This window comes from Strongylocentrotus purpuratus, unplaced genomic scaffold (genome assembly GCF_000002235.5).
Source record: "Strongylocentrotus purpuratus isolate Spur 01 unplaced genomic scaffold, Spur_5.0 spur5_contig_861, whole genome shotgun sequence".
NCBI classification, from domain to species: domain Eukaryota; kingdom Metazoa; phylum Echinodermata; class Echinoidea; order Camarodonta; family Strongylocentrotidae; genus Strongylocentrotus; species Strongylocentrotus purpuratus.
Genome location: NW_022145570.1, coordinates 2,180,718 through 2,207,727, shown reverse-complemented (window position 1 = coordinate 2,207,727; position 27,010 = coordinate 2,180,718). Strand labels below are relative to the sequence as shown.

Sequence of the window (27,010 nt, the reverse complement as noted above, 5' to 3'; positions counted from 1 at the left end):
ACGCCAAAATCACCTCACTCGCTGCTTGGGGAAGTTGTTATACGTAAGAGTCCTTGGTATATTGTGGACTACAGCGCTTGAAGCAGGTTCGTTTGTTGGACATTGTTCAGGTGCCGGTTTCCTCATCCATCACGCTCCTTACCAGTGACTTTTGTTTTCTTCGCTGGAAAAGAACGCTTCAAAATGAGGACGTGGTTACTAGCTGTATTACTTCTCAGCGTGATAGCTGTTACATACGGGCAAGGTAAGATTATGGCCGCCGTTGCGTTTGCGTGTTTTTGTAATATAAATAACGCATTCCGCCTGACATAGCAACGTGTCGCTTAAAATGTGAACTTCAGAAATTAAAGGAGTACACCCTGATGAATGCATCAACTTTTCATGAATTTATCTATTAGAAGAAAACGTGTGACTCATTATTGAAACCATACTTTTCGTGGAAATTGGGTTGAGAGATTCCTTATGAAATATTCAAGATTCTGACAATCCAAGGCTATGACGTTAAGTCTACGTTGAATTTCAATTATTGAAAAAAAAATCGATTAACAACACGTTAATTACTTCTGTCCATTAATGGATATTCTTACATAAGCATGTATAACTTCCCAATTAAACAGGTAAGTCCACAAAAGAGGGACATTTAGATTTGTATCTTTTAAATGCATCTGTTTAGCCTTATAAACCTAACTTGTAGATTTCACTTTAAATCTTAATACATGTACTTTAAATCTTAATTTGTTAAATCGCCACGAGACCCCCAAAATGACAAACGATCAAACTTATTTGTTATGGTTTCAACTTCTCCGATTTCTCTCGTGTCTGAGATGTGTTTGCTTGTGCTTACTGTTGTTATACTCCGAAATTGACCTTCAATTGACATTTTATTCAATAGTACCAGTACCGCTTAAACCAATGTGGTTATTCATCAATATTCTTCATGGACATCCATACACCCGTATCTTAAAAACACCCTCTTTTATGATTGCACTTCTTGGCTCAGATTATAATACGTTCCAGATTCAGATTGTGGAACTTTTATTTACAACTGCTGACGCAAAAATATATTTAAAAGTTGCAAACTCTTCTAAAAAATCTTAGTGAGGTGAATTTTTAACACCAAAATGTATTTATAAAAATGTGCAGAGATGAAATTTAGATGCTTGCACATGACAAACACGACAAATACATCCCTTCATCTAACAAATATATTATCCGTTCTTGTGAGCACAGTACCGCAACACATGCATTCGGCACGAGAACGAAAAGTGCATTTTGCATAATTTCAGTCACCGGTATGACATAACCAGACTTGACGCCATTTTGTTAAACCATGTCTTACAAACAGTTGCGAATAATCGCATCTTGTTTTCGATTGATATCAATCGCAACTTTTTACATAAGAGACGAGACTGCAAACTTGCGATTGATTTTCAGACTTGCGATAGATTCGGATCATTGCAACCATATATATCTTTAAGACGGGGCCCAGAGGCAGAGGAACGTTTGGGCAGTATGCTTTATTTCAATTAAGCGTGTACATGTATTCAAGTAGGCAACAAGAAAAGGCACCCTTCACCCGAGTGCGTTTGAATCGCAGTGGGAAAGTCCGAGATTAGCGTTAAATGTGCACTCGGGTGTACTAGAAAAGGTACTATACTTCCACATGTGAATAGTGAAATGCAGTATACACATACAGATCGTCGATCAATGATTTATTCTCCGTCGATACACCTCATATCTTATACTTTAAGGATAATCAATCCTAATCAATGTCCAAATGCATTCCGTATATCGGTCATTTCCCATTTAATGTATTCGTGAATGCATATAAAAACCATATGGCACTAAAAATGCTTAAGTGTAGTATTTTTGTGAATAATTATTTACAATACTTTACTTCATCGACCGGTGACGGTGATTGTCATTTGAGTCATCTATCAATTTCTAGAGTTCTATGAATGGCAAGGTGTGTGTGGAGAGTGTATTCACGTTAGTATCCTTCATGGTCATAATTTATATGGATAGTATTTTTCCTCAATGGATGTCTACTTGTCTGTTTTGGAAGGCTTTAACAGATAGGCAGTAACGATCTCCACCGGTAGCCTATTTAAGACGAAATAAAAGTAAAGTAAATCGCCATATTCATTTCTCAAAAAATGCTCAAGGCTCTTGAGTGTACATGAATGAACTGAACTATAAATAAATATAAATTGAAATACAGAGTACATGGACAATAAATGTAGTTCTGATAAATATTATAGGTTACACGTACACCATTTCTTATTGATCCCACACCTTATGACAGGTTTGGTGTCAAAACAGCCACGCCCATTTGACCCTATTAGTTTGCTTGCGAAGGTGTGTTTAATAGAAGTAACGACTATTTGAATATGTAGATGTAAGATGTCAATGCATTAAACTAACAGTAAACTCCAACTTTATAACGAAGAACGTGAACATTGCACGAATGAAAAGCATTTCTTTGGGGTCTACTATGCCACGGAATACGCTACGGTAACCGGATATTCACACGCAAATAAAATAAAATTGGGATCCCAAATGCAAACTTTATAATCGTCTTTGAGATACGAGAGTGAGAGTCTTGTGAAAATGGGGCATTCTTGAAGACTGCTACTGTTGCTACTTAGTTTTAGAAATGTTTCTCGACTCAAGTTGGGTCATGACAGCATTTTAAGAAAATCTGTCAATATTGCTTCTAAAACTAACATTGCACACTGTTTACTTTTAACTCCGTAAGAAATTCTTCAGGACACGGGTCTCTGTGCTCTTATTGTGGTAAATAATAGATCTATATGTGAAAGGTTACTGGCATTAGCAATGAATTGATTTATTTATTGCACAATGCAATATCCTAGCTATACTAAAGATGAGCTAAACATATATAATTACAGATAAATATACATCCATATTAAGGCCAATACAAAGTAGGGACAACTTAATACAATTTTAAAAAAAAAATCATTAAATAGTTATTTAATTTTGAACATAATACCAGTTATGGTCATGCGATTGCATTGTGAAAGAAACGTTGTGGAATCGATCAATAAAGGTTGATCATCCAGCATCTAGCATCTGCAAGGTTCTGGAATCATCAAAATGATAAGAAATTTGGCCCATTCTTCGTAAAGTTACAAGCACTATACACAGAAAGATGTATATGGGACTACCCTATATCTCTCACAGACCATGGGAGAAACAAATTTACCAAATTTATGAATTAGTTTCCCGGCAAATTTTTTATCATGTTTTAGTCAAAACATATTCTTTCACATGATTGGTAATGAGAGCTTCCATTTCATTTTTTGAAATTGGGGCGTTTCCAATACTGGTCTTGACCATCTCGCTTCCTGTGGAGGCAAGCTAGAGGTAAAACAAAAATCCGTTGTATAATTGGATTACAAAACCATCCAGTTTTTATAACATACATCCACCCGTTTTGTCAATTTAGGGAGATTGATGTGATTATTTGTTTATTTCTGTTATATTGAATATTTCATTGTTGGAACAATAATTTGCAAATTTTGTTTTGTTTGTAAAGATATGACTACAGCATAACACCAACAGTGATGTACATATTTTTCTGGATAAAGCATCGCAATATACCATGCAAATAGACAACTTTTTACACTTCAATTATCAGGAGGAAAATGAAACGACGGAGAAAAAATTATGATTGCTACCTTTCAGCAGATATTATGGACATACAAAATACTAACTTATCGTTGCATCACCAATATATTCGCGACAGAAACTAGGATGAATTCTTCCTTTCATTCTGCCCAAATACAGGGTGGGGTCGTTATCTCATTTCCAATTGAAATTCTTGGAGTTACGTAATCACTGGAAGGACGCATTCTCTCTGATCTTCACACATACCATATAACGCAGGAATCCATTGTGCTTGAATATAAAGAAACCAGAATACAAAGGCGTGCCCTTTAACCGAAGGCTTGTCATTACATAGTATACCCGCAAGGGCTGAATCATCAAAGGGCATGATTATCTCACTACTTTAAAACCAAGTTTTTGTGGAAAAGGAATTACGAGCCATTTATTCCCTTTATAGTAATCATTCACATACTAGCCTATTTATTCAATTTGTATTATATAATTATTCTTAAGTGCCACTTGTACTAGATTCGAGGCAGATTCAGCAATTGTATTTACTCTTTCTTTACCTACCTCTCCACATCTCTCTCTCTCTCTCTTGTGTTTTCTTTTTCAGGTGAATGTGACAGCGATCCCTGTGAAAATGGATCAACCTGTCAGGAGGGTGAAGGGTCGTATATCTGCCAGTGTCCCATGGGATACGATGGACAAAACTGCGACCGTTTCACAGGTAAGAACCTTTTAAAGCAATTCCAACCGCATCTAAGATTCCGGTATCTAATCTGGGCTCCGTGTCATAAACTACCTGTCAACAACTCATGCCAAAATCCTATAACACATTAATCTCGGCCGATCAAACGTAATTATTTCCGGTAGCTTTTATATTTTACTTTTACGTTTTATTGGTAACGCTTAATGAAACGGGCACTATGAATATAACGGACAAAGAAAGAGGACAAAATATACAGTTCCTCAGGTAGACAAAGGAACATCCCTTCCCTGCTATTATGTAAAAAATGTGTAGAACAGGTGTCACATGCATATTCACCTGTTCTACACATTTTTACATGATAATAGCAGTGAAGGGGTGTTCTTTTGTCTACCACAGCATTTGTTGAGGGTAGAGTGAGGAGCTGTATATTTTGTCCTCTTTCTTTGTCCGTCATTTTCATAGTGAGGGCCATGCATTTAGTTTATATCCTTACTAAAAGGCCCGGATCGGACCCAATATTCTGACAGTGACATGGCAATTTTGCATACCTAAATACTTGGTATCGTATGGTACACCATACCAGATACATTGGACTTGCTCTCTTAAAACCTTAGTTATAACTACATCTAGACTCTCGATTATGGGACTGTTGCTGATTTTTCTTTTAAAACTATATTACAAAATCGGCATCGTAAGTTATTACTACAAGATTGTATAATCTGTTAGGTGTAGTTGTCATTATTTTGATTGCATTTTCTTTAAGAAATAGATGACAAAGTAACCCGAAATAACGAAATACTAAGCCCAAGTAACTTAGGCTAAGAATTAATACATGAAATTTAATATCACTGTTGCTATCACTTATTCTACACACCAGGTTCAAACTGCGGATACAATGTCTTCGATGCCAACGGTATGATCGATTCACCTAACTACCCGGCCATGTACAACAACCGTGCCGATTGTCTTTATCTTGTTCGTATCACCAAGGCTCGCAGCATCACTTTCACAATCGAAGACTTCATGACTGAGGTCTTCAAAGGTAATTAACTCAACGAATATCATTGGTATCTTGCAGTAGAACTCGTGAATAAAGTCGATATTGAATCCCGATGGCGCTACTATAATGTTCATTCTGTATCTATGTATGCTACGATCGTTGGGGTACGAGGTAAGCAAAGGGGGCAGGGGCTGTCGTCCCATGATTATTATGAAGCGGTATAGCAATAATTAGCAATAATCGGGCAACCGTCAACTCATATTCGGGCAGCGGGGTGACCCCTTTAGTCTCTTGTATTACCTCGTGCATTTGTATTAATCGTCAATATGGATGCAATGTACTTATTTTTCTCACCAGGGTCTATAAGTCAAAATAGTTAGGCCTACACATTGTGATAAATTGCCATTTCCTTGGATATAGTTTTTGTTTCCCTTATATACATTTACGAATTATTTTACACGTAACTTGTAATATTGAAAATTATATATAATAAAAATGGGTCCTCATGACGTCACTGCATAACATAAAGACATCACTTGTTTCACCACGTTTTAAAATCACCACATGTCTCTTTTTTTTTGTATAGACGTTGTCGAGTATGGTATTGGGCCAGAGGCAGACTTCAACCAGGCCCTCGGTTCGTTCGAAGGTAACCTGACACAAGACGACATCATCCCAGCTCCTTTCACTGTCCAGGGCGATCAGGCTTGGTTCATCTTCAGTACTGATCGTAATATCGTCAACAGGGGATTCAGAATTACATTCTCATCAGGTAAGACCTTAATATGTTTGTATAAAACAAAAATTCTCTTAAAAATACTATCGGGTCCATTTTAAAGCTCCACTGTACTACTTGAAGCTACTTGCTCCCTCTATATAGAACACAATGCCTAATCGGTGACCATTGGTCCCCCATGATCCTCTATTTCTTATGTTAATCGAGAGCTGAGTTGATAGCCACCTGTCAGTGACCACCCTGGGTTGTCTAATCCCTCCTAGCCAAATTAGTACAGATGGCCTTTAATCTAAAGATTTTTTTATAAGGTTTTGTAAATTTATCCCCCCCCCAAAAAAAAAAAAAATGAATATGAAAGGGACAGAACATGATAATTTAAGAATGATCTATTTTTTAGTAACATATTTTTGACTAATGAATGAATTTATCCATCATTTGTATAGATGGAGACGATTGTGATCCCAACCTTTGTCAGAATGGCGCTGCCTGTACTGACCTCGTGAATGATTATGCTTGTACCTGCCCTCCAGGATTCACGGGTAGAAACTGCGAAATCGGTAAGCACCAATTGGTCCATATTCATAAAACCTTTTCATGGGCTGTAGGTACTTAGTTGACACATAGGCTTGGTGAGGTATAATGAATATGAGCCACGTTTACTAGGGTACTGCAATTCACTTCATGCATATTTCTCTCCTGAACTGCTACAGGTAACTATTCAATTCACCTGCTATGCCTAATGGCATTCAATTCTAGCATATTTTTTTGTCCAACTGATAACAACTAATATATGGGATTCGCAATCTAAACTTTAAAAATACAATAATGTATAACAGGATAACGAGGTAAACTACCAATTCAAATGCTAATTAAAAATGATCTATTGAACAAATTAAATTTAGATTCCAAGCTCGTTCAATGACTATTTAAAATTGAATTATTGTAGTTACGATATCAAGGCTGTTATATGAGAATGAATTCTTCCCCTCCATGATTAATGAAGAAAAAACACGATGAAATGGACTCGTTAAACCTGTGACCCTTAACCTTGCAGATATTGACGAATGTGCCAGTGATCCCTGTCAGAATGGTGGCGCCTGTGTCGATGGAGTCAACGGCTATGTCTGTAACTGCGTCCCAGGATTCGACGGAGATGAATGTGAAAACAGTAAGTCAACGGTGTCTTCCTACAATCTAGAGATGATTGGTAACTGTACAATCGAAGAAAAGCAGCGACTAAAGACATTCTGAAGCTTTTTCAGAGTAAACCTCATGTAAAGTACATGTACCACGTTGTCATTCTTTCCCGCTCCCCTTTTCCCGCCAATGCCAGATTCTAGACTCACCTTACGGTGCAATATTAAGTTTCATACAATCCTTTGTATATGTGCTTGGGAACTTGGGAATCGACTTAAATAAGAATAGGAAGCAGTATACATTTAGCTACAGGACCTATACTTGGTAGTGTTTGGGCTTAGTGTTCACTCTATCTAGCGGCTGAAAACATTTTTCGACCACATCGTTATAGTATCCATGGAAGGACAGTGGATATATCATCTGTTTTGAGCCACGAGGGCACTCACTTGTTATAACATAATCATAACTATATATCAGATTATATGTATGGCATCGTCATGGGAATAAAAGACTAATTTCATTTCAATGATTTTCAATACGATAAAGAAACTTATGTGCGAGTCCAATCAATTTATAATGGATAACTTTTTAATTGCAGATATCAATGAGTGTGCAAGCAGCCCTTGTCTTAACGGAGGCATCTGTGTTGATGGCGTTAACATGTTTGAGTGTACCTGTTTAGCCGGCTTCACTGGCGTACGATGTGAAGTCAGTAAGTAAAATCATTTCTCTCATCTAATCCCGGAAATTTTACGGCGACAACTAACCGTATATAGGTGTCTATTCTAGGGCGATGTGTGATTATACAAATTGTAGCTTTTAAAGAGTTTCATGAATTATAACTTCCAAAAGGCTTTGAGCTCCTTATCTTATTTCAATACTGCTATGAAGGGAGACAATATTTGCAGGAGAACAATTTAGATTACCGTATTATTCAAGTTACATAACGACTAATTGCCATGTTTAGAGAGTTAACAAGGACATTAACTATGAACGAGTACATAGTATCAATAATGATTTGTAACTAAACATCGCAAATAATAAGGGCATGTTATAGACTTCATATAATTTTCCACGTTTTGTTAGTCAAAATTGGGGTATAATCTTTACTTTTCCCAGATGTAATCACCTTTCATATTTTTGAATGATATCCTATTATAAAATCTACGAATAGATGCAAATATTTCATGAAAATTCTTTCTTCCTTTCTAGACATTGATGAATGTGCAAGTGCCCCTTGTCAGAATGGTGGTATCTGTATTGATGGCATCAATGGATACACCTGCTCATGTCCTCTCGGCTTCTCCGGAGATAACTGTGAAAACAGTAAGTATACCCCAACAGGGATAGGTTAGGGTTAGGGTTAGATTTATCTAGATTTCTTGAAAGCTAATCCTACATTCTGATAGATGGAACTGCAAATTTAGTATTTTAAAAATAATTACAAAAAAAAAAGAAAAAAAAAGAAAATCGGCTTTCAAACATTGTGAATTGATAATATGTAATGCATTGTCATACCGAAACTAGACCGACAAAAAGGCAAAAATAAATTACATCACCACGGTTTTGTCAGACGTTAGCCATAGCTGGCATGTTTAATATCATGTGCACTGAATGTTACAACAGCAAAATACACTCTAGACTGTTTCATAGCGGATTAGACAATCATAGCCTGATATCTGATCAAAGGGCAGGAATACATCTCATTTTTCTGAATACCCACTTATTTTCTTTGGGGTGAGGATTTCTTTAATCACCGGTTAGTTGAGAAATATGCTCGTCATATGAAGTGGCGAGTAGGTGATCTTTCAATGTTAATATGCATGGCTATTGATGGTTCGTTTAGGGCCGAGCTCGAGTAGGAATTGACCTTAAATCCTTGTTATTATTTTGCATTTTACCAGATGATGATGAATGCTCTAGCATCCCTTGTTTAAATGGTGGAACCTGTGTGGATCTTGTCAACGCCTACATGTGTGTCTGTGCCCCCGGCTGGACCGGCCCTACCTGCGCTGACAGTAAGTATCGAGAGCCTGCTCGAACATCTTTGAGATTTATATTTTGTCACCTAACCCCCAACAGAACATTATTGACAGTGTCGATACATAAAAGTGTATTTAGTCATTCAGAAACTCTAGGATTACCGCAAAAAGGTCCTCAGTTTTTTTGTAAAGATTAAATAGAGATGAATAATGATTACACCTACAGACATTCATATATCTGGAAAATTATTCATGTAATTATCAATTAAATATTGCATCAAATAGAACATAATCTAAACAAGAGATATCATCTTTAGTAGTTAAATAAATCGTTAAAATATCAGAAGAAAACTCATACCACTTATTCTACATCGCCTCAAATAATTAGGGCTTATCTCACAACTATATGGTAATAACATCATTTTCCCTCCCGATATTTCTTTCTTCATGAAACCTCTGTAAGGAAATATGCTCCATCATTTCATATCTCTAAATCTGTCCCAGTCATTACTACACGCTAATGCTCTGTACCTCTTTTCTCTCCCTGCAGACATTGACGAGTGTGCTAGCGCTCCTTGCCAGAACGGAGGTGTGTGCATTGACGGTGTGAACGGATACATGTGTGACTGTCAACCTGGATACACCGGAACCCATTGCGAAACTGGTAACCTTTGACACATTTTTGTTTCAAAAAAGAAATGCGTGTACTATATGCGTCAGAACGGATAAGACTTGAGAAAGGATCCTTTCCCCCCTTCATGTTATGCATTCGATATATTCTGGTTTATAATTACATGACTCGTACTATTTGACACGATATTCAACACCATGTGGTCATACTATCGACAATATTAGGGACTTTTAGATTTGCACGACGAGAACGTGGACTTCCACGTGTGACATCATTTTAAGGTAATGTGACGTCCTATTAAGGCACTGGCAGTGCCAAGCAGTGTCTTAAAAGGACGTTTCATTGCCTTAAAAGGATGGCAGTCCACGTTCTCGTCGTGCAAATCTAAAAGTCCCTCATGACCAGTGTATACCTCATATTAGGTGTGTTCACACATGGTGTTGAAATGTGTGTTTAAAAAGTAATCTTAAAACGTATTTGCTTTATTCGGCATGTAATCAATTGTTTTGTCATTTTTGTATGTTCTATCTTCTGTTCATTTGTTTATAATGCAGATGCTTTTAATTTGATGTCTTGTTTTGTTTCACAAGCGCGCCTTGACCATTTGATTTCAAGTAGATCCGGCGCCTTACAAATTGCATACACTATTATCAATATGATTGGTATGCACAAGCATCATCTAATATTATTGGTATCTTTATCATTAGTATTATCATTACTACTTTTATTATTTTTGTCATGGTCTGTTTCCACAATGCTGCCTTTTTTATGGATCTAAAACCACTCTTTTCTTAATGTTCAACATTCTCATCTCACAGACATCGACGAGTGCGCAAGCGCCCCCTGCCAAAATGGAGGTGACTGTGTGGATGGAGTCAACGGATACGTCTGCATCTGCGCTCCTGGATTTGACGGACTCAACTGCGAGAACAGTAAGTCTGGTTTTTCTTTTGCTCCAGCGAGCTCTATTGAATTATTCTTTGTGGTGTATGGATAGAGTCTTAGTTAACACATTCAAAAGCAACCAATGACAGAGACAATTGTTTGTGAATTCATGCATCTTAGATGAACCACCTCTAGTAACTACATGCATAAGTTTATGTACATGTATGGATCCGTGTTTCAAGATAAAGAAAAAAGGGAACTTACTTTTAGGTATGTAAATCATACGTTGCATATTTTAATTGAAGCATATCATAAAGCAAACTCATGTGAACTGTAAGAACCGTGTGGACAATTAAAAAGAAAGTCGCATCAAATGTATTGTTACCGAGAACACATTGCTTATCCTCTGAATTCCATTTCATCACTAGATATTGACGAATGCGCCAGCCGTCCCTGCCAGAACGGAGCTGTCTGCGTTGATGGTGTAAACGGGTTCGTCTGCACCTGCTCTGCTGGCTACACAGGAGTCCTTTGTGAAACCGGTAACGTACACAGATAATACATAGCTTCGTATTCGTTTCTCGGTTGAGGAACATACAAAGAAAGTGTCTGATCTCGAAATTAAATGCCATACAGTATATTCATTATACTGGATGTTATTGAGTGATCTGAACTAAAACATGTTCAGTTTACCTGCTCTCCTACAAGAAAGAACATTATTTCAGCAAAAGAGGAATTTCACAGCTCACCAAAGATTTTGGCTATAAATAAATTTCCAAAAGCGAGAATTATATCCGGCTGCAGTAGGCCTACAAATATGATCGAACTGATATTTTAAAAATGTTTCTTTGATTGCAAGATTATTAAGTGTACCCATTTGCATGTCCTGTTTATATAATAAACCCATTCATTAACCCATTTTCTTCACTTGTATTTGGTCTTGTAGCTAATTCGTTGCTAACATCTTTCTAATCTACCCATATGCTATAACACCGTAGCTGGTATAGTTTTCGTCATCGTAGTTTGCAGATATGCTTTCTTTCTTACGACAATTATATTATCTGTTTTCTATCTGTATAACTCCTACGATGTTGTCGCATTTTCGTCCAAGTGAGGAACACAGTAGAAATTGATTCCGCACTTCGACATGAATTTGTAATGTCTTTCAAGGAGTTACACTGTATAAAGTTCCCCTGTATGCGGTGTTAATTTCACTCTTCTAACATCACCATGCGTAGACTTCACAGTGGTACTCTGTGCCATCTCTGTTCCCCCACCTCACCAGTGTATATGGGCGCACACAGGTGTGAGCTTGAACGTGCGAGTGTTTTGAGTGGTTGTGAAACAGTGACAGTGTGCCTGTTTTGTAGGTATGATGGGTGTATGGTTTGGTGTGCATTTGCATGGCGTGGTGTGACTTGTTTTATGGTAGTAAAATATCTAGGAAAATAATTGCCAGACGTAATACAAATTCTGAATATATTGGTTAGGTACAGAGTTCAACGAAACACTTTATAGAGAAACTTTGCATCTATAACCATGGAACCATTCTATTTACTTAATATAAGGTAATGGATTTGAACTGTCTCTATATAACCAACATTTTTTCCAAGCCAATTTTGGTATTAAGCAGGGAATATATTCAGAGCCCAATTCTTCTACCCCCTTGGTTTCTGGAGGTGTCGTCTATAAAGCAGGCAGGGTGATGGCAAACTTTGAAAAGGTACTCCCCTCCCCTTTATTTCATTCAATGCGCTTCTTTGATATATGCATTCATGTATTGTGGACGATATCTCTTGGTATAGACAGTTTTCAACCTGTAAATAACCATGAATATACTTCGACACGAAGAAATATATCATATTCTTGCCAACAAAACTTTATCATTAATGGTGGCTTATATATATATATATATATAGCCCTGGGCTCAGTCTTATTAATCGCAACTTATTTTTCGAATAATATCAATCTCATCTATATACACAAATTTCCGATTGATTTGGATCAATCGCAACTTTTGTTAGACCGGGTCCTGGTAATGAGAATTTAATAATGATGGGCCAAAATTAGTACATTTAAACAGTTCTTAAAGTGTACTGATGTAAAACCAGTTCTTTGAAAATCTTCCGAAGCTCTATCTGCAGCCCCATTTATTCAAATAAGGATACGATACTTTTTCATCTCGGCTTTAGCGTTAGCATTGTCTTACTATTTGTTTTTTTTTAGCATTGGTTTCAATATATTTCTTTTTGCAAAATTTGAATGAGATTGTTTAAGCTAGCTAAAGGATATCAATTAATGGACAATATTTGCCAATAAAAAAAAAACATTTGGCGCTTTACAGGATGGAGCCTTGGTGCTATGATAGTATTTTATGAAATGATAATCGGATGTTGATCTACATGTAAATATTCATTGAAACCAAGACATTGAAATTGCGCACTGTTCTACACATAGAACTGGAGAGCTGTTATTCCAACCAATGCCAGAACGGTGCAATCTGTGTGGCGGACTTAAATAGCTACTTCCGGCTTCGAAGGAGTTAATTGTGAACGTGGTAAGATATTACTTGGAATATCCATTCAAGTATATATGACCTGATGAATTTTCGTTTCGTTTAAAGCTGGATTCTTTAGAATATATTTTAATGTTGAGCAGCAGCTTTATTAGGGCAAATGCTGTGATGAATTTCGTTCAGCAAGGACTTTGTACAGTCATGACGTATGATGTGCATTTCAACCTTGGGCAAATAATTTGTGTGGATTTTTTTCCTCATGATTATAGTTCTTATTTTTTTTTCTTTTCTCTTACATACGCATATCTTTTCAGTATCATTGATCATCGTGAAAACAGTTAGTTTGCATGATTTCAGCAGATTAGACAATCATATTTCATCGAGTGTTCGCATATTTTAGAGCAATCATATGTAGAAAAGACTTCTCAATCTCTCGCTTCAATGACGTGGCAAAATATTCATCATTTTCTGAAATCTAGAATGCATATACATGCGCTTTGCTCAACTCCCTTTTCTTACTATCGCTCACAAAAAAGAAGACATTTTCTATGTTTTTGCTGTAGAAACACACGTTTAATTATTAATAATCCGTTTGTATGCATTTCTGTGCACAGTGACCGATGAATGCCTTTCCAATCCTTGTCTTAATGGTGCGACTTGCATTGATCTTCAAGCTGGATATGAATGTATCTGTCCACCTGGATTCGAGGGGACACGTTGTGAAATCGGTGAGTTAGGTCATCCTCCCCCCCCCCCCTTTTTTTTTTTGTTAAGGGGAGCGTTATTATAAAAACTTGTTCAAAAATAAAAACAAAAATGGTAATGAAAAAATGTACAAACCGTACGTCTAGGCGATTAAGATGAATACACATGTCTTGTGTCCTGTACAAGCAAGTGCTTTTATTTGTTAACGAAATTATTCGATCATTTAAACAAAACCCTATTACTTTCTTTGCTAATTGCTTCAAAAATATTAGTTAATGCGTTCAGCTGCCCGAATTCTTGTACATCTGTATGTCCATAATGGTTTTGCCATTGTAATTTATTTTATAACCTGTATTCAAACCTAGGAAAACGGCTATCGTCCTCATCGTCTTCAGTAGTTTTCATATGAGAAAGATACCCTAAGAGATCTCCATAAAGAGTATAAATAAAATGAATTTCATTTCCGGTACTTTCTTTCAGACACGGACGAATGTGCATCGAATCCGTGTTTAAATGGCGGAGCGTGTGTGGAAGGAATCGCTTCGTACACCTGTGTATGCGTGCAAGGGTTCACAGGAGTGCGCTGTGAAACAGGTAGCACAGTGACATGATAAAGGGACATTTCAGCTTAAAATTTATGATTTTATTTTTAATTGATATCCACGCTTTTTATTGAAACATTATTAGCAATTTCTTGATAACGTTGGAAGTTAGTGTGATGTGTCTTCCGTGTGTTTGATCTTCCCTTTAGTTTCACATAGAGACGGGACACACCAGATAGTGCAATTAAATGACTAAAATAATTGCTATACCGGACTATAGACCCAATTAAATGGCATGAGTTATGATCAAGATGGCCGATTGTTTTGATTTCTTGACGAGTGATCATGTGACTGTGTGAATGCTTGCAGTGACTATAATCTGTTTTTTCCTTTAAAAACAAAAATTTGTCCGTGAATGTTTTGATTTGTTGTCAAGCACTTATATGCTAACAAACTAACCATATCACATGGAGAGGGACTATTTTTTTTTGGGGGGGGGGGCAAGGATGTCCCTCATTAACGGCATATGTTCCACGTCAGCGAGCACGCTTCAGCAAATTCTTAGCTACGCTGCCCAATGCTCTTTGTGCATGCAAGACAAGCTACTATGTCGAATATTGCCGACCACATGAACATATGTGATTATAGTATAATAATAATAATAATAACTTTTACTTATATAACGCTTTTCATAAGACATTTATATCAAAGCGCTTTACAATTAAGTTATAGAGCTTGCATTAGACCAAATATTGCTACGTTTGAGGTGTCATGACCAGTGGATTTTTTTTTTTTTTTTTTTTTTTTACAAACTCTATTGAGATTATATCGACCGTTATCAATTATTTTTTGTTTGATCATTCAAATTCCCCAATTATTTGAAAGTGACCTGTGGTAAAACTCTATTTGCTTCAAGAACGCATCTCGATGCCAATACTAACCCAACTTTAGTATGACCCGAATTAAGTTTACGTGATCATAACCCTCTATGTCTGCATTTTATAACCTTACATTCACTTGATCCTGTCTTATTCGTGCGTTAAACGTCTTTTTGTTTGCAAAACCATTTACAATCACAACCACTCTTTGCACGATAGCTGTCATACTATTCCATTCCTCGTGTCATCAGTAATTAGACAATGAGTGATTTCAAGTTTTTTTTTAAATATTTACATCCTTTCTTGGTTTTACCCTTAGATATCAACGAGTGTGCTAGCATGCCTTGTCTGAATGGTGGTGTTTGCACGGACCTAGTGAACGGGTACATCTGCACATGCGCAGCAGGCTTCGAGGGAACTAATTGCGAGACAGGTAAGGACTGGAAATCTTCTTGAACAAGAAAAGTTGTTTAAAAATTGTTCACACTCACGTAGTTTAGTTGCCCTAGCTGTCAATATAAACTGCCATGAATCAATTATTCCAACTGTGTGCTAGAAAGTTCCCATAGTTTTGCATTAAAACAAAAAGCCCTATATATTGTAGAATCTTTTCCTCACATATCATTAATTATTTAAGTTAAATATTATTTTGGGGTAATATTGCATTGATAATTAAAACATCAAATTTGAATATTGCGAATTTGCTTTGAGCATTTCTTAAAGTTATTTACCAACTAAATTCAATAAAATCTGTCGAATAATGTGGAGGCTTTCCAAAACGTTGGTTTTTGAATACCCATGGTAATTTTCTAATGTTCTGTTTTATTTTTCTAGACACCGACGAATGTGCTTCATTCCCATGTCAAAACGGAGCCACGTGTACAGACCAGGTTAATGGATACGTGTGCACCTGTGTTCCAGGATACACGGGAGTCCTCTGCGAAACAGGTAAGAATTAATTACGTCAGAGCTATAAGCTAATCTTCAGGTTTTGTAAAGTCAATGCCTTCCGAGAGACTGGCTCTAAGTTCTAAATTGAACTGAAAAATAGTAAGTTAGACTTGCTAGAAATCACCTTCAATGAAATTAACACATGTGATTAACATGTTATAGCGTATTGATTTACATAATTAACGTTTGATAGTATCCAAACGTGCGTAGGGTCATACTACATTTCAAGGCATCAATACAAATAACCCAAAGGATACTGGGTTGCCAACGTCATGGTTAACCATTTACCCCATAAACCCAGTCGCCAAACGTAATGCCTTCATTTTCGTTCATCTTGCAAGAATAGTTTGGAATATAACTGTTGTTTTGTTCTACCATCTCGTTCCAGATATTAACGAATGTGCCTCATTTCCTTGTCTGAATGGAGGTACTTGTAACGATCAAGTCAATGGATACGTGTGCGTGTGCGCACCAGGATACTTCGGTGTCAACTGTGAAACAGGTAATTGTACAGTCCTTGGGGAAAACCACTTATCGGGTTCAGTGACACAAAGATGCAACTCCATATTTTGCCAAAATGCGCATTTGATGTCAAAATGTTCAGAAAATTTGGGCTTTACAGGAAACAACAAAAAATTAACTCTACCCAACTAGCCATTGAAGTCAATGGCTAGTGAAACATAGACTAAACTCCTAAAGGCCCAAGTGCTCAGTGACACATAAACCAACTTTTCTGACCCCTCGATATACAAACATATTCATGTCAATAGCAGCCATTAGAGCTTGTAAACAATATGAATGGGTTTTATCGTAAACGGTTTTCTTGAATGCATTTCATATGTCCAGAAAAACCTTTACCATTTTCAATTTAGAAATAAGATCGTTCTGTTTAAATTTGCAAATATTACATGTAAAGTGTGTTATCAGAGAGTCTGATATTGAATTGAGCTTTTAGCGTTTACACCCCATATGGATATTCGAGAAATAAAATTATCTGCAAATTGATTCCACATCAAATCTGTTAATTCATATTATGAAGAAAAATTATAAATTGTTCTCTTTTTTCAGATCGTGATGAGTGTGCATCTGCCCCATGTTTGAATGGTGGAGCTTGTATGGATGTAGTGAATGGATTTGTATGTACTTGCTTACCCGGATGGGAGGGAACCAATTGTGAAATCAGTAAGTACTATCTTGTTCTATAACTCTGTCCTTGTTGTCTATCTTGTTCAACTTGTTTTTGTTTTTTCGCCTCGCTGCACAATCGCTTGCTCGACACACATGCAAATTTGCACGAAACAATATGGACCGATTGATGGAATGATTGCTTTGTGCATTGAAAAGTGTCAAGTAATCTTGAAGCCTTTGATATATCTATATCATGATAAATACAGCGTTGCCCAGGTGGATATTTGTTGGGATTAAGTAGAATTAAAGATTAGATAAGAACGAATCCAAGAAGATTATTAGAATACCTAAATAGTTACATAATGCTTTCATTAATTATGTTCATTCTACTAAGTTGAAACTGATTGTGTGTTTTTTTCCTCATGCAGACACGGACGAGTGTGCAAGCTCTCCATGCATGAATGGTGGTCTCTGTGTTGACCAGGTCAATAGCTACGTCTGCTTCTGTCTGCCTGGTTTCACTGGTATTCATTGCGACACCGGTAAGTCTACTGCAGCAAAAACAAAAAACAACATTCATTCAACAACAAATCTTTTCTTTTCTTTAGCATGGAAGACACTAAGGGATATTCTCTGAATTCTCCTGTAATATCATCCCAACATAGGACAGCCATAACATACTCTACAATCAAGATTTCTTTGGGGGCCAATGATTAGTATGAATAATATACACGTGAAAACATTACCGTGTATACTATTTGTATATTTTGTATAGATGCGGGTTAATGTCTAATCTTTTACTTTGAACAAAGTATCTCCTGCACACACTCTTCTGACTTTTGCACCACTGAGCAGCCTACAAAAACATTAGTCTTTAGTGCTTTTGTGTCGTCAATGTAGAGATTTCCCGTTTCGTATTTTCCCATGTGAAGAAATGCTGTATAAAAAAAAACATCAAGTTATAAAATACAACAATATATGCACAAATATTCCACACATACCAGACAATTAATAAGGCATATAATACATCTTAAATTCATTTGAGTTTGATATATTTTTTTAATACAACTCGTATCATCTTTCCAACTTTTACCCTCAGAAATTGACGAGTGTGCAAGCAGCCCATGTCTAAACGGAGGACAGTGTATCGACCGAGTTGACTCGTACGAGTGCGTTTGCGCTGCTGGCTACACTGGTGTCAGATGCCAAATCAGTAAGCTTCGTCACCTTTACATTTCTATCTCAATTACTCTAGCAATTTAATCCCAATCTCTTCGAATGCAAAATACTTGTATTTATTTTCTTTTTCTAAGGCTGTCACAAGCTGTCCTGGTTTCGAATATCTCCGATCACCAATTAAATATGAAGACAAATTATTGTTCTGCAATAAGATATAGCATATAGTGAAACGTTGTCGTTCTTCAAAGTTGTATCGCATTTCCAAGTACATCACATACGAATATTAACGGGGGAGAGATACACTTCATATTACTTATTATAGAAAATGTATCCTTTTGGTAACCTGGGAACTGTTTCAGGAAACTGGCAAAGTACAAGTTCACTGACAGCCCATTGAAACATATTATCATTATATCTAATAACTTGTGGCCGTTTCGTGAAACATGCTCTGGGTTTCTGGAGCGAAACTAGTATGAATTGAACTACATTAACTAAAGGGTCTTTTGTTTCTTGTCTTTCTATTTATAGATATCGACGAATGTGCTTCTGCCCCTTGTCAAAATGGCGGAGTGTGTGTTGATGGAGTTAATGGTTACGTGTGTAATTGTGCACCAGGCTACACTGGCGATAACTGTGAAACTGGTAAGAAATCTGGCCATTACTCAAAAAATATTCAAAAAAGGTTTTCCTCTTAAAGATATAGCTTGTAAGAGAAAATAATGAGCAAAATCATTTATTGTAATCGAACAGTAATTATTGATTTGAATTGATATCAAAAAGAAATTGTGAATCGGTGATCATTCAAATAAAGTACTGATTCAAATTTAATGTGTCTTTTAGTTGACGAGGTTCCGCCTTGAAAATCAATTTGTTTACATCTAGAATAAACAGTAAAGTCCAGGAATTAGAATGTAACTACTTCATGAAAGATTAGCAAAAAAGGCAGTGACCTTCTTGAAATGCTGCTGATTCTAAAGGTAATTGATTAATCTTTAAAATTATTTTCAGAAGTGTTCAAGGACTTCAACTCGTAAAACAGTGGTATATGAACATTTCCTAATTTCTCCTCTTCCAGAAATCGACGAATGTGCTTCCATGCCTTGTTTGAACGGAGGAGAGTGCATTGAAATGGTTAACGGATACACCTGTCAGTGTGTAGCTGGCTACACTGGGGTTATTTGCGAGACTGGTAATGTATTTCCTCTAAAACCTAGAGCTATACAGTTTTTTCCTACATTTCAGTAAGATTAAAATACAATACAATACAATCATAAGCAGAAATTGTCTGGATATAGTTGACTGGATGCGTAGCGAGAAAATGACGGATGTCTGAATAAGCACGATTGTTGGGAAATGTGTTGCATATCATTTGCACGTGTGATTTATGCTTGTGAGAGCGAAGGTAGATGTTTAAGGGCGCCCTCATTGTTAAACCATCTTGCTTCTCATTTCTGTGCGCAAAGAGATAACACTGTCGTTATTTGTCACGTTGCATGTCCATTTTATGTTTGCCATTTCGTCATGTGCCGCGTCTTTGTTTGTAACTTTGTTTTTCGTTTTTGCCTTGTTCGTCCTTCAAAATCGGCACGACCAGTAATTACTGGTCAATACTAATTCGCAATTGCGGAGCATGTACTTAAATAACAAACTAAGAAAATTCAGAAAAATTCAAGACAAACCCGACAAGCTACAGATTCCAATACAACTTTTTAAAGTTAGATATATCCAGCATATCACTGTGCTATTCCTATTGAGGTTCCACAAGGGTATCAAAACGTTAATCCCTTCAACCAGTCTGAATTTCACATGCATTTTTGATATACGCTTTGAATTATAACGACAAAAATCATTTCCTCTACTTGTAATTTTTACTAAACAATTGTGACTTGTCTGTACCATTGTAATTTTTTGTTTAACGCAAGTCACTACGTCTTCCCATGCATTTGCCCATTAAAACAAAACAAATAACTTGATCGTCCATAACAATGCGCTCTAACTTTATTCCCCGTCGAATGTTTTAATAACAAACTGACAATGGGATTTTTATTTCATATGGAAAATTTGGGGGCGATTACGTCCAACATGTCCCATATGACATATACATTTCATCCATGAATGAAGAAAATCTCTTGTTTATCGGCAGTGGTACCAGAAAGTACAATTATTTAATGGTCATATTAAGAGAATCCTCATTTTAGGGTGAAATATATTTGGGTAAAAGAGACATATGCCGTAGGGATCTATTGCACGGAATCGCCTTCTTACGTAGAATTGGACGGGAATTTACTCATCTGTTTTATTTTCGTTTTTTTCTTCAGATATTGACGAGTGTGCCAGTGCCCCTTGCCAGAATGGTGGTGTGTGTACTGATACCATTAACGGATATATCTGTGCCTGTGTGCCAGGATTCACCGGAAGCAACTGCGAGACTAGTAAGTTACTGATAATCATGAATCGTCATTAAACTTACAGACCCGTACTCTTCTATACAAGTCGAGCAGACTTGGCAAAATGCAGTTTAACCACGTCTTAATTAAAAATAATAATAATAATTTAATCTTCATCATTGTCTCTTGTGAAATCTTATATTCGGACATCATTTGAAAACCTAATGAACTACAATAGACTTTATTTTACGGATTCCTTGAAACACTAAATTTTGAAGATATTGCTTCAAACAGCTAGTTTTACTAAATTATCCAACCATGAAGCATAACGCAATGTTGAATATTAAAATTGCAGATGTTACTCCCTTCCTCCCCCGAACGACAGCTTATGAACCTTTATAATTCAGTTACATTCATTTGTTTATTGTTTCCTTAGACATCGACGAGTGTGCTAGCGACCCCTGTCTAAATGGAGGTATCTGTGTGGATGGAGTCAATGGTTTCGTCTGCCAGTGCCCTCCCAACTACTCTGGAACTTATTGTGAAATCTGTAAGTATACACTTCCCAAATGCACAAGAAGACTTGTGAAAGACTCTCTGACCATGTCAGACATGGAAGTCTATTTCCTGATTTTATTTTTAAATAGGCTTTATTGGTATCTGCCATCCATCTAAATGACATCCTTCTGCAATTATGTTTAAAAAAATGCCTTGCCTACCATGTATATATTCTCGTCAAGTAGCAGCTACATGGCTTGAAAGTTTAGTTGACACATCGGCCTCATAATGTCTTTTGTAAAATGTAATTTGACACTTTCTGTACCACCCCCCCCCCCCCCCACACAAAAACAGATCTTGCATTATGCAATTGATAACTTTACATGATATATTTCTAAAGGCGAGTGTTATGCGGATGTTTGTTGATTACGATTTGTTTGTTCTATGTTGTATAGCACTTGATGCATGCAGGAGTATGCCATGCCAGAATGGCGCCACGTGCGTAAACGTTGGAGCCGACTACGTCTGCGAATGCGTACCAGGATATGCTGGACAAAACTGTGAAATTGGTAAGTAGCCCTAGCCTGCTTTATTTGGTTATCCTAATTTTACACAATAGATGAAATAATAACCTTCCTGCCGCCCATAGCAAATATTAATCGAGATCAAACCAGTTGAAATAAATGGTTAACTGAGGAAGTACTTCATTCAATGTTTTAAGCATTTTTGGTAATAGTCGTACTTTTAGGCGCCTTGAGTACTCACTGAGCTCCATATGTGTGCGACAAAAATCGATTTTCTTTCAATCTTTCAGACATCAACGAGTGTGCTAGTCTTCCATGCCAAAACGGCGGTCTATGTATTGATGGTATTGCTGGATACACCTGTCAGTGCCGTCTAGGATACATCGGTGTCAACTGCGAGGAAGGTATGTATCATCACACATTACATTTCAGGTTACAACCAACGCTTTACCGATTACAACCACAATGCCCGTTGCACATACAGCGTCATTTGCCGAAATCGGGCCCCGTTTCATCAATAACCAATGCTAAATTTCTACGACAAATTTTCTCCCAGCCTATCAAATCACGATTTCAATAGCTTATAACACTTAACGCATGAAATAGGGCCCATGATTGCCTCCATGATTAGAGTAGACTTAATTAACTTTTGCTTTCGCACCTCTCTACTTTGGAATTGTTGCACTGGACCAATCAAAACGAATATGACCCTATCATAAATAGAAATTGAGCCTAATTACTCCATAAATGTCGTCGAGCACGGTTTCGACATTATTTTGAGGAGGGTAGTAATGAAAATATATGTCGGGTTTGAAAGAGGAAAATGAGTAAACAGGAGAATTAGGAATATTTCTGATTGATTTTCTCTACTTATGGACTATTGAGAAAGAGAGAGAGAAAGAGATAACTAGACAAAATGTAGAAAAAAGAATTATTCTTTCCTGCATGGGTGATGTCTTTGAAAGGACGAATAAACCGGGTAATAAATGCAAAGATAGGCATCCGACACTCCAAACAGATTGGTTAATCGTCATAAGGAGCGAATCGGCGGTCGCCCAAATATATGTGTAAATGTTATTCATGATTTGTTTTTCTTCTCTCGTAGTTGGTTTCTGCGACTTGGAGGGTATGTGGTACAACGAGTGCAATGATCAGGTCACCATCACCAAGACCTCTACAGGAATGATGCTTGGAGATTACATGACTTACAATGAACGTGCCCTCGGATACGCAGGTAAATATAAATCCCATCGTACACAGGGGCGGATCCAGGATTTGTTTTGATTTTTTTAAGGGGGGGGGGGGGGGCTGAAAAATGATGTATAAATGTCATTTGGAACGCAAGGAATCCAGTAATGCTACTTGGATTTCAAGGGGGCAGTATCCGATTATTGCCCCCCCCCCCCGCGAATCCTCACGCGCATCATATTGGTAGTATACATGATTGGGACTATGAATGGCCATTGACCTGCTTACCTCTCGACACGTTAAATGCAAAACAAATATTAGTAGGCCTATCTATCAAAGTCTGATTTCAATTAAATCATAAAAGCGATTGAGAGATAAAGACTGTTATTGACCTTTATGCATGCATGAAATTACCCTTTCCTTTGTATTTTAATTCAATTGCTATTTGATAATACTTTTTATTCAGCCCCAACCGTCGTGGTCGGTTACGCCAGCAACAACTATGACTTCCCATCTTTCGGTTTCACGGTGGTCCGTGACAATGGTCAGTCTACTACCAGTTGGACCGGTCAGTGCCATCTATGTGACGGTGAAGAGGTTCTCTACACCACCTGGATCAACACCAACATGGTCAGCACCTGCCAGGACATCAAGAAATCAAACATGTGAGTACATTCATTCATTCTTTCATCGAATCATTCCAATATTCATATATTTATTCGTGCTTTCACGTATGCATTCATTCATTCATACATGAATGAATTCATGTATCCATACATTGATTCATTCATTCACTAGTCAGTAAATCATTCTTTCCTTCAATCCTTAATTACCAAAATGTTAAAAATACATTGAAAATTTGAGTACCTCTTCCTTCCTCGGCTGCCCCTTCTACCTTTCTATCGTATCTATGTCTCTCTCTCTCTCTCTCTCTCTCTGAATGACTCTCCCTCTCTTTGACTCTCTCTGACGGTTTCTCTCTTCCTCTCTCTCTCTCCCTCTCCCTTCCTTCCTCGGCTGCCCCTTCCACCTTTCTATCTTATCTTTGTCTCTCTCTCTCTCTCTCTCTCTGAATGACTCTCCCTCTCTTTGACTCTCTCTGACGGTTTCTCTCTTCCTCTCTCTCTCTCCCTCTCCCTTCCTTCCTCGGCTGCCCCTTCCACCTTTCTATCTTATCTATGTCTCTCTCTCTCTCTCTCTCTCTGACGGTTTCTCTCTTCCTCACTCTCTCTCTCCCTCTCCCTTCCTTCCTCGGCTGCCCCTTCCTTCCTCGGCTGCCCCTTCCACCTTTCTATCTTATCTATGTCTCTCTCTCTGTGACGGTTTCTCTCTTCCTCTTTCTCTCTCCCTCTCTGACGGTTTCTCTCTTTCTCTTTCTCTCTCTCTCTCTCTCTCTCTCCCTTCCTTTCTCGGCTGCCCCTTTCACCTTTCTATCTTATCTATGTCTCTCTCTCTCTATCTTTGTCTCCCTGAACTTATAACCCTTTGGATTCATTGTCAATATTTCCAAGTATTCCATTTGACCTGTTAAACGTGTAGTGATGAATTGTCAAGGCTGAAATATATCATCCACACACTGACAATGAAGCCAAATGCGGCAACACCCATAATCCTATATACTGTGCAATACCTAACAAGGGCAAATAAAAAATATGCAAAGCCTCACTCCCATTTTCTTTTTGTTTTAATATCAAAAATATGTGACATCAGTACTTAACCTCATTTTCGCTTTTTATCTTGAATTCTGTAGGGTTGGCCAGGACAAATGGACGCGTTATGAACAGAGCATCGCACCTCAGCCTGATGCATAGGCAATTTAACTACATTAATATTGTAACATGAATAACATCTAGTACTCGTCTTGTAAATTTGTTTGAAAAAAGTACTAGTACTAACTTTTATCGAATCTTTGCACTTTTTAAAGTATTTTAAACAAATGTCAATGAGTCACATGAGATACTCGGTTTTGCAGTTATCATAGATTGAAAAACTATTTTTATCCTGAGATTATAGCTGTACAAAAGTTTTACAAATGTATGTTATGAAGTATTGAATAAGTAACAAGCATATTCATGGCGGTTAAACATTTCACCAAATCAGTATTTCTTCAAATTTTAGTCTCCTAGTTATTCGCATTATTCGTATAGCTTGTTCTGATTCCAACCTGGTTTTATCATACAATATATTAATACCTTTTTGTTTTTTCATATTATATCACTTTTTATAGTATTAATGCGTCATGTTTTTAATAGGATCATTGATCAAATAAATTTTGTATTAAATAATTAACGGTCTTGGAAACAAAATGTGAATATGTCTGACTGTAAGCACTGCCTTGTTTTTAAACATTTTTTATCATTCGTTTTTTAAAATAAAATGCTGCGAAGACCAAATATTAAAACATTTCATCAGTTTTCGTGTAAATAGGAAGATATGTGAATGGTAAATTGGATTTAGCCTTCCTGAAAGCTAAACACTGGAATAATGTACATGAACAGTGAATATAATACCAGGTAGAGGGAGATGAAGAGAGAGGGGAGATGAAGAGAGAGAGATGGGAGATGAAGAGAGAGAGAGATGGGAGATGAAGAGAGAGAGGGGAGATGAAGAGAGAGAGGGGAGAGAGGGGAGATGAAGAGAGAGAGGGGAGAGAGAGGAGATGAAGAGAGAGAGAGGGATGGGAGATGAGAGAGAGAGAGAGGGGAGATGAAGAGAGAGAGGGAGATGAAGAGAGAGAGGAGAGAGAGGGGAGATGAAGAGAGCGAGGGCAGAGAGAGAGAGAGAGAGAGAGGAAGAGAGACGTGGATAGGACCCATCCTACTCTCCTTATCCCCGAGTTATATAGAAAAGGTAATGAAGTAAAAATGGCGTATAAGCCGACTTGATTTGTATTTCATGACGATATTATAACTTGTCTCCTTATGAAAGCGTTCTGCATAAATGTTTAATCCACCCCCCCCCCTTATTGATTTTTTTTTTTGTTTTACAAATATTTAAAGCTAACTGAAGCCTCAAAAACATTATATCGTCTGCTGCCCGCATGAAAGCCGCAAATGCTATGTGTAGTATGTGGCAATAATGGCCTTTATGTGAGCAGCCAATGATAATGTAGGCCTAATCCAATTTCTTCATGCTAATACTAAGTTTTTTTGGCAGTTTAAAACTTGTTAGTTTTCTGGAAATAGCAATATTTTTGACATGTTTTTTCTTCCGCTATATATGTTACTCTTTTCCATGATTTTTTATTCTGGGAGAGGAGCGAGGACAATTGGAATACTTATATTTTGTTCAGAGAGTGAAAGAGAGACAAATAGAGGGAGAAGTAGAGAGACGAGAAGAAGACGACATACATAGACATACAGACGTACACAGACACACACAGACATATGCATATACGTACATAGACATACATACATACATAGACAACATACAAGACCTACATAAACAAACATAGACAAACAGATAGACATACACAGACATACAGACATACATAGACAGAGGGAGGGAGAGTTATGAGAAAGAGAAACGGACATACATATAAAGAGAGTGAGAGCATATTTGTACATAAAAAAGACACAATAAACTGTTGAATGGCAATTTATAGAGAAATTGCTCAAGACAACGAATAAAAAGATGAGGAAGAAGTCTTCCTCATTCATAAAATATAAACAACACAAAGGATGTCAGTTATTACCAATTTCTACTCTTTAATTACAATCCTACCATTACTGAGAATTATAAACAATTTTCAAAATAAACACAACGGTTTATGCATTAAGTTCTTTAAAAGAAATTACCCAAT

At 37.0% G+C, this 27,010-nt stretch overlaps 1 protein-coding gene across 2 annotated transcripts; it reads left to right on the top strand.

Moving 5' to 3' along the window:
• LOC115918009 (fibropellin-1-like) lies at nucleotides 1-25,604 on the top strand. Of its 2 annotated transcripts, XM_030999121.1 has the most exons (29): nucleotides 1-244; nucleotides 4,247-4,360; nucleotides 5,220-5,384; nucleotides 5,929-6,114; nucleotides 6,522-6,635; nucleotides 7,133-7,246; nucleotides 7,814-7,927; nucleotides 8,428-8,541; nucleotides 9,120-9,233; nucleotides 9,748-9,861; nucleotides 10,647-10,760; nucleotides 11,142-11,255; nucleotides 13,843-13,956; nucleotides 14,414-14,527; nucleotides 15,673-15,786; nucleotides 16,188-16,301; nucleotides 16,693-16,806; nucleotides 17,373-17,486; nucleotides 17,861-17,974; nucleotides 18,532-18,645; nucleotides 19,140-19,253; nucleotides 19,687-19,800; nucleotides 20,930-21,043; nucleotides 21,435-21,548; nucleotides 21,952-22,065; nucleotides 22,311-22,424; nucleotides 23,126-23,254; nucleotides 23,675-23,873; nucleotides 24,959-25,604. In XM_030999121.1, the coding sequence occupies exons 1-29, from the start codon at nucleotides 184-186 to the stop codon at nucleotides 25,017-25,019; spliced, it is 3,423 nt and encodes a 1,140-aa protein (XP_030854981.1). In that variant the 5' UTR covers nucleotides 1-183; the 3' UTR covers nucleotides 25,020-25,604. The 2 variants fall into 2 exon arrangements, with proteins under 2 accessions (XP_030854981.1, XP_011684229.2); XM_011685927.2 differs by lacking the exons at nucleotides 13,843-13,956; nucleotides 14,414-14,527 and having other exon boundaries at nucleotides 2-244; nucleotides 24,959-25,601.
• Nucleotides 25,605-27,010: the final 1,406 nt, after the last annotated feature.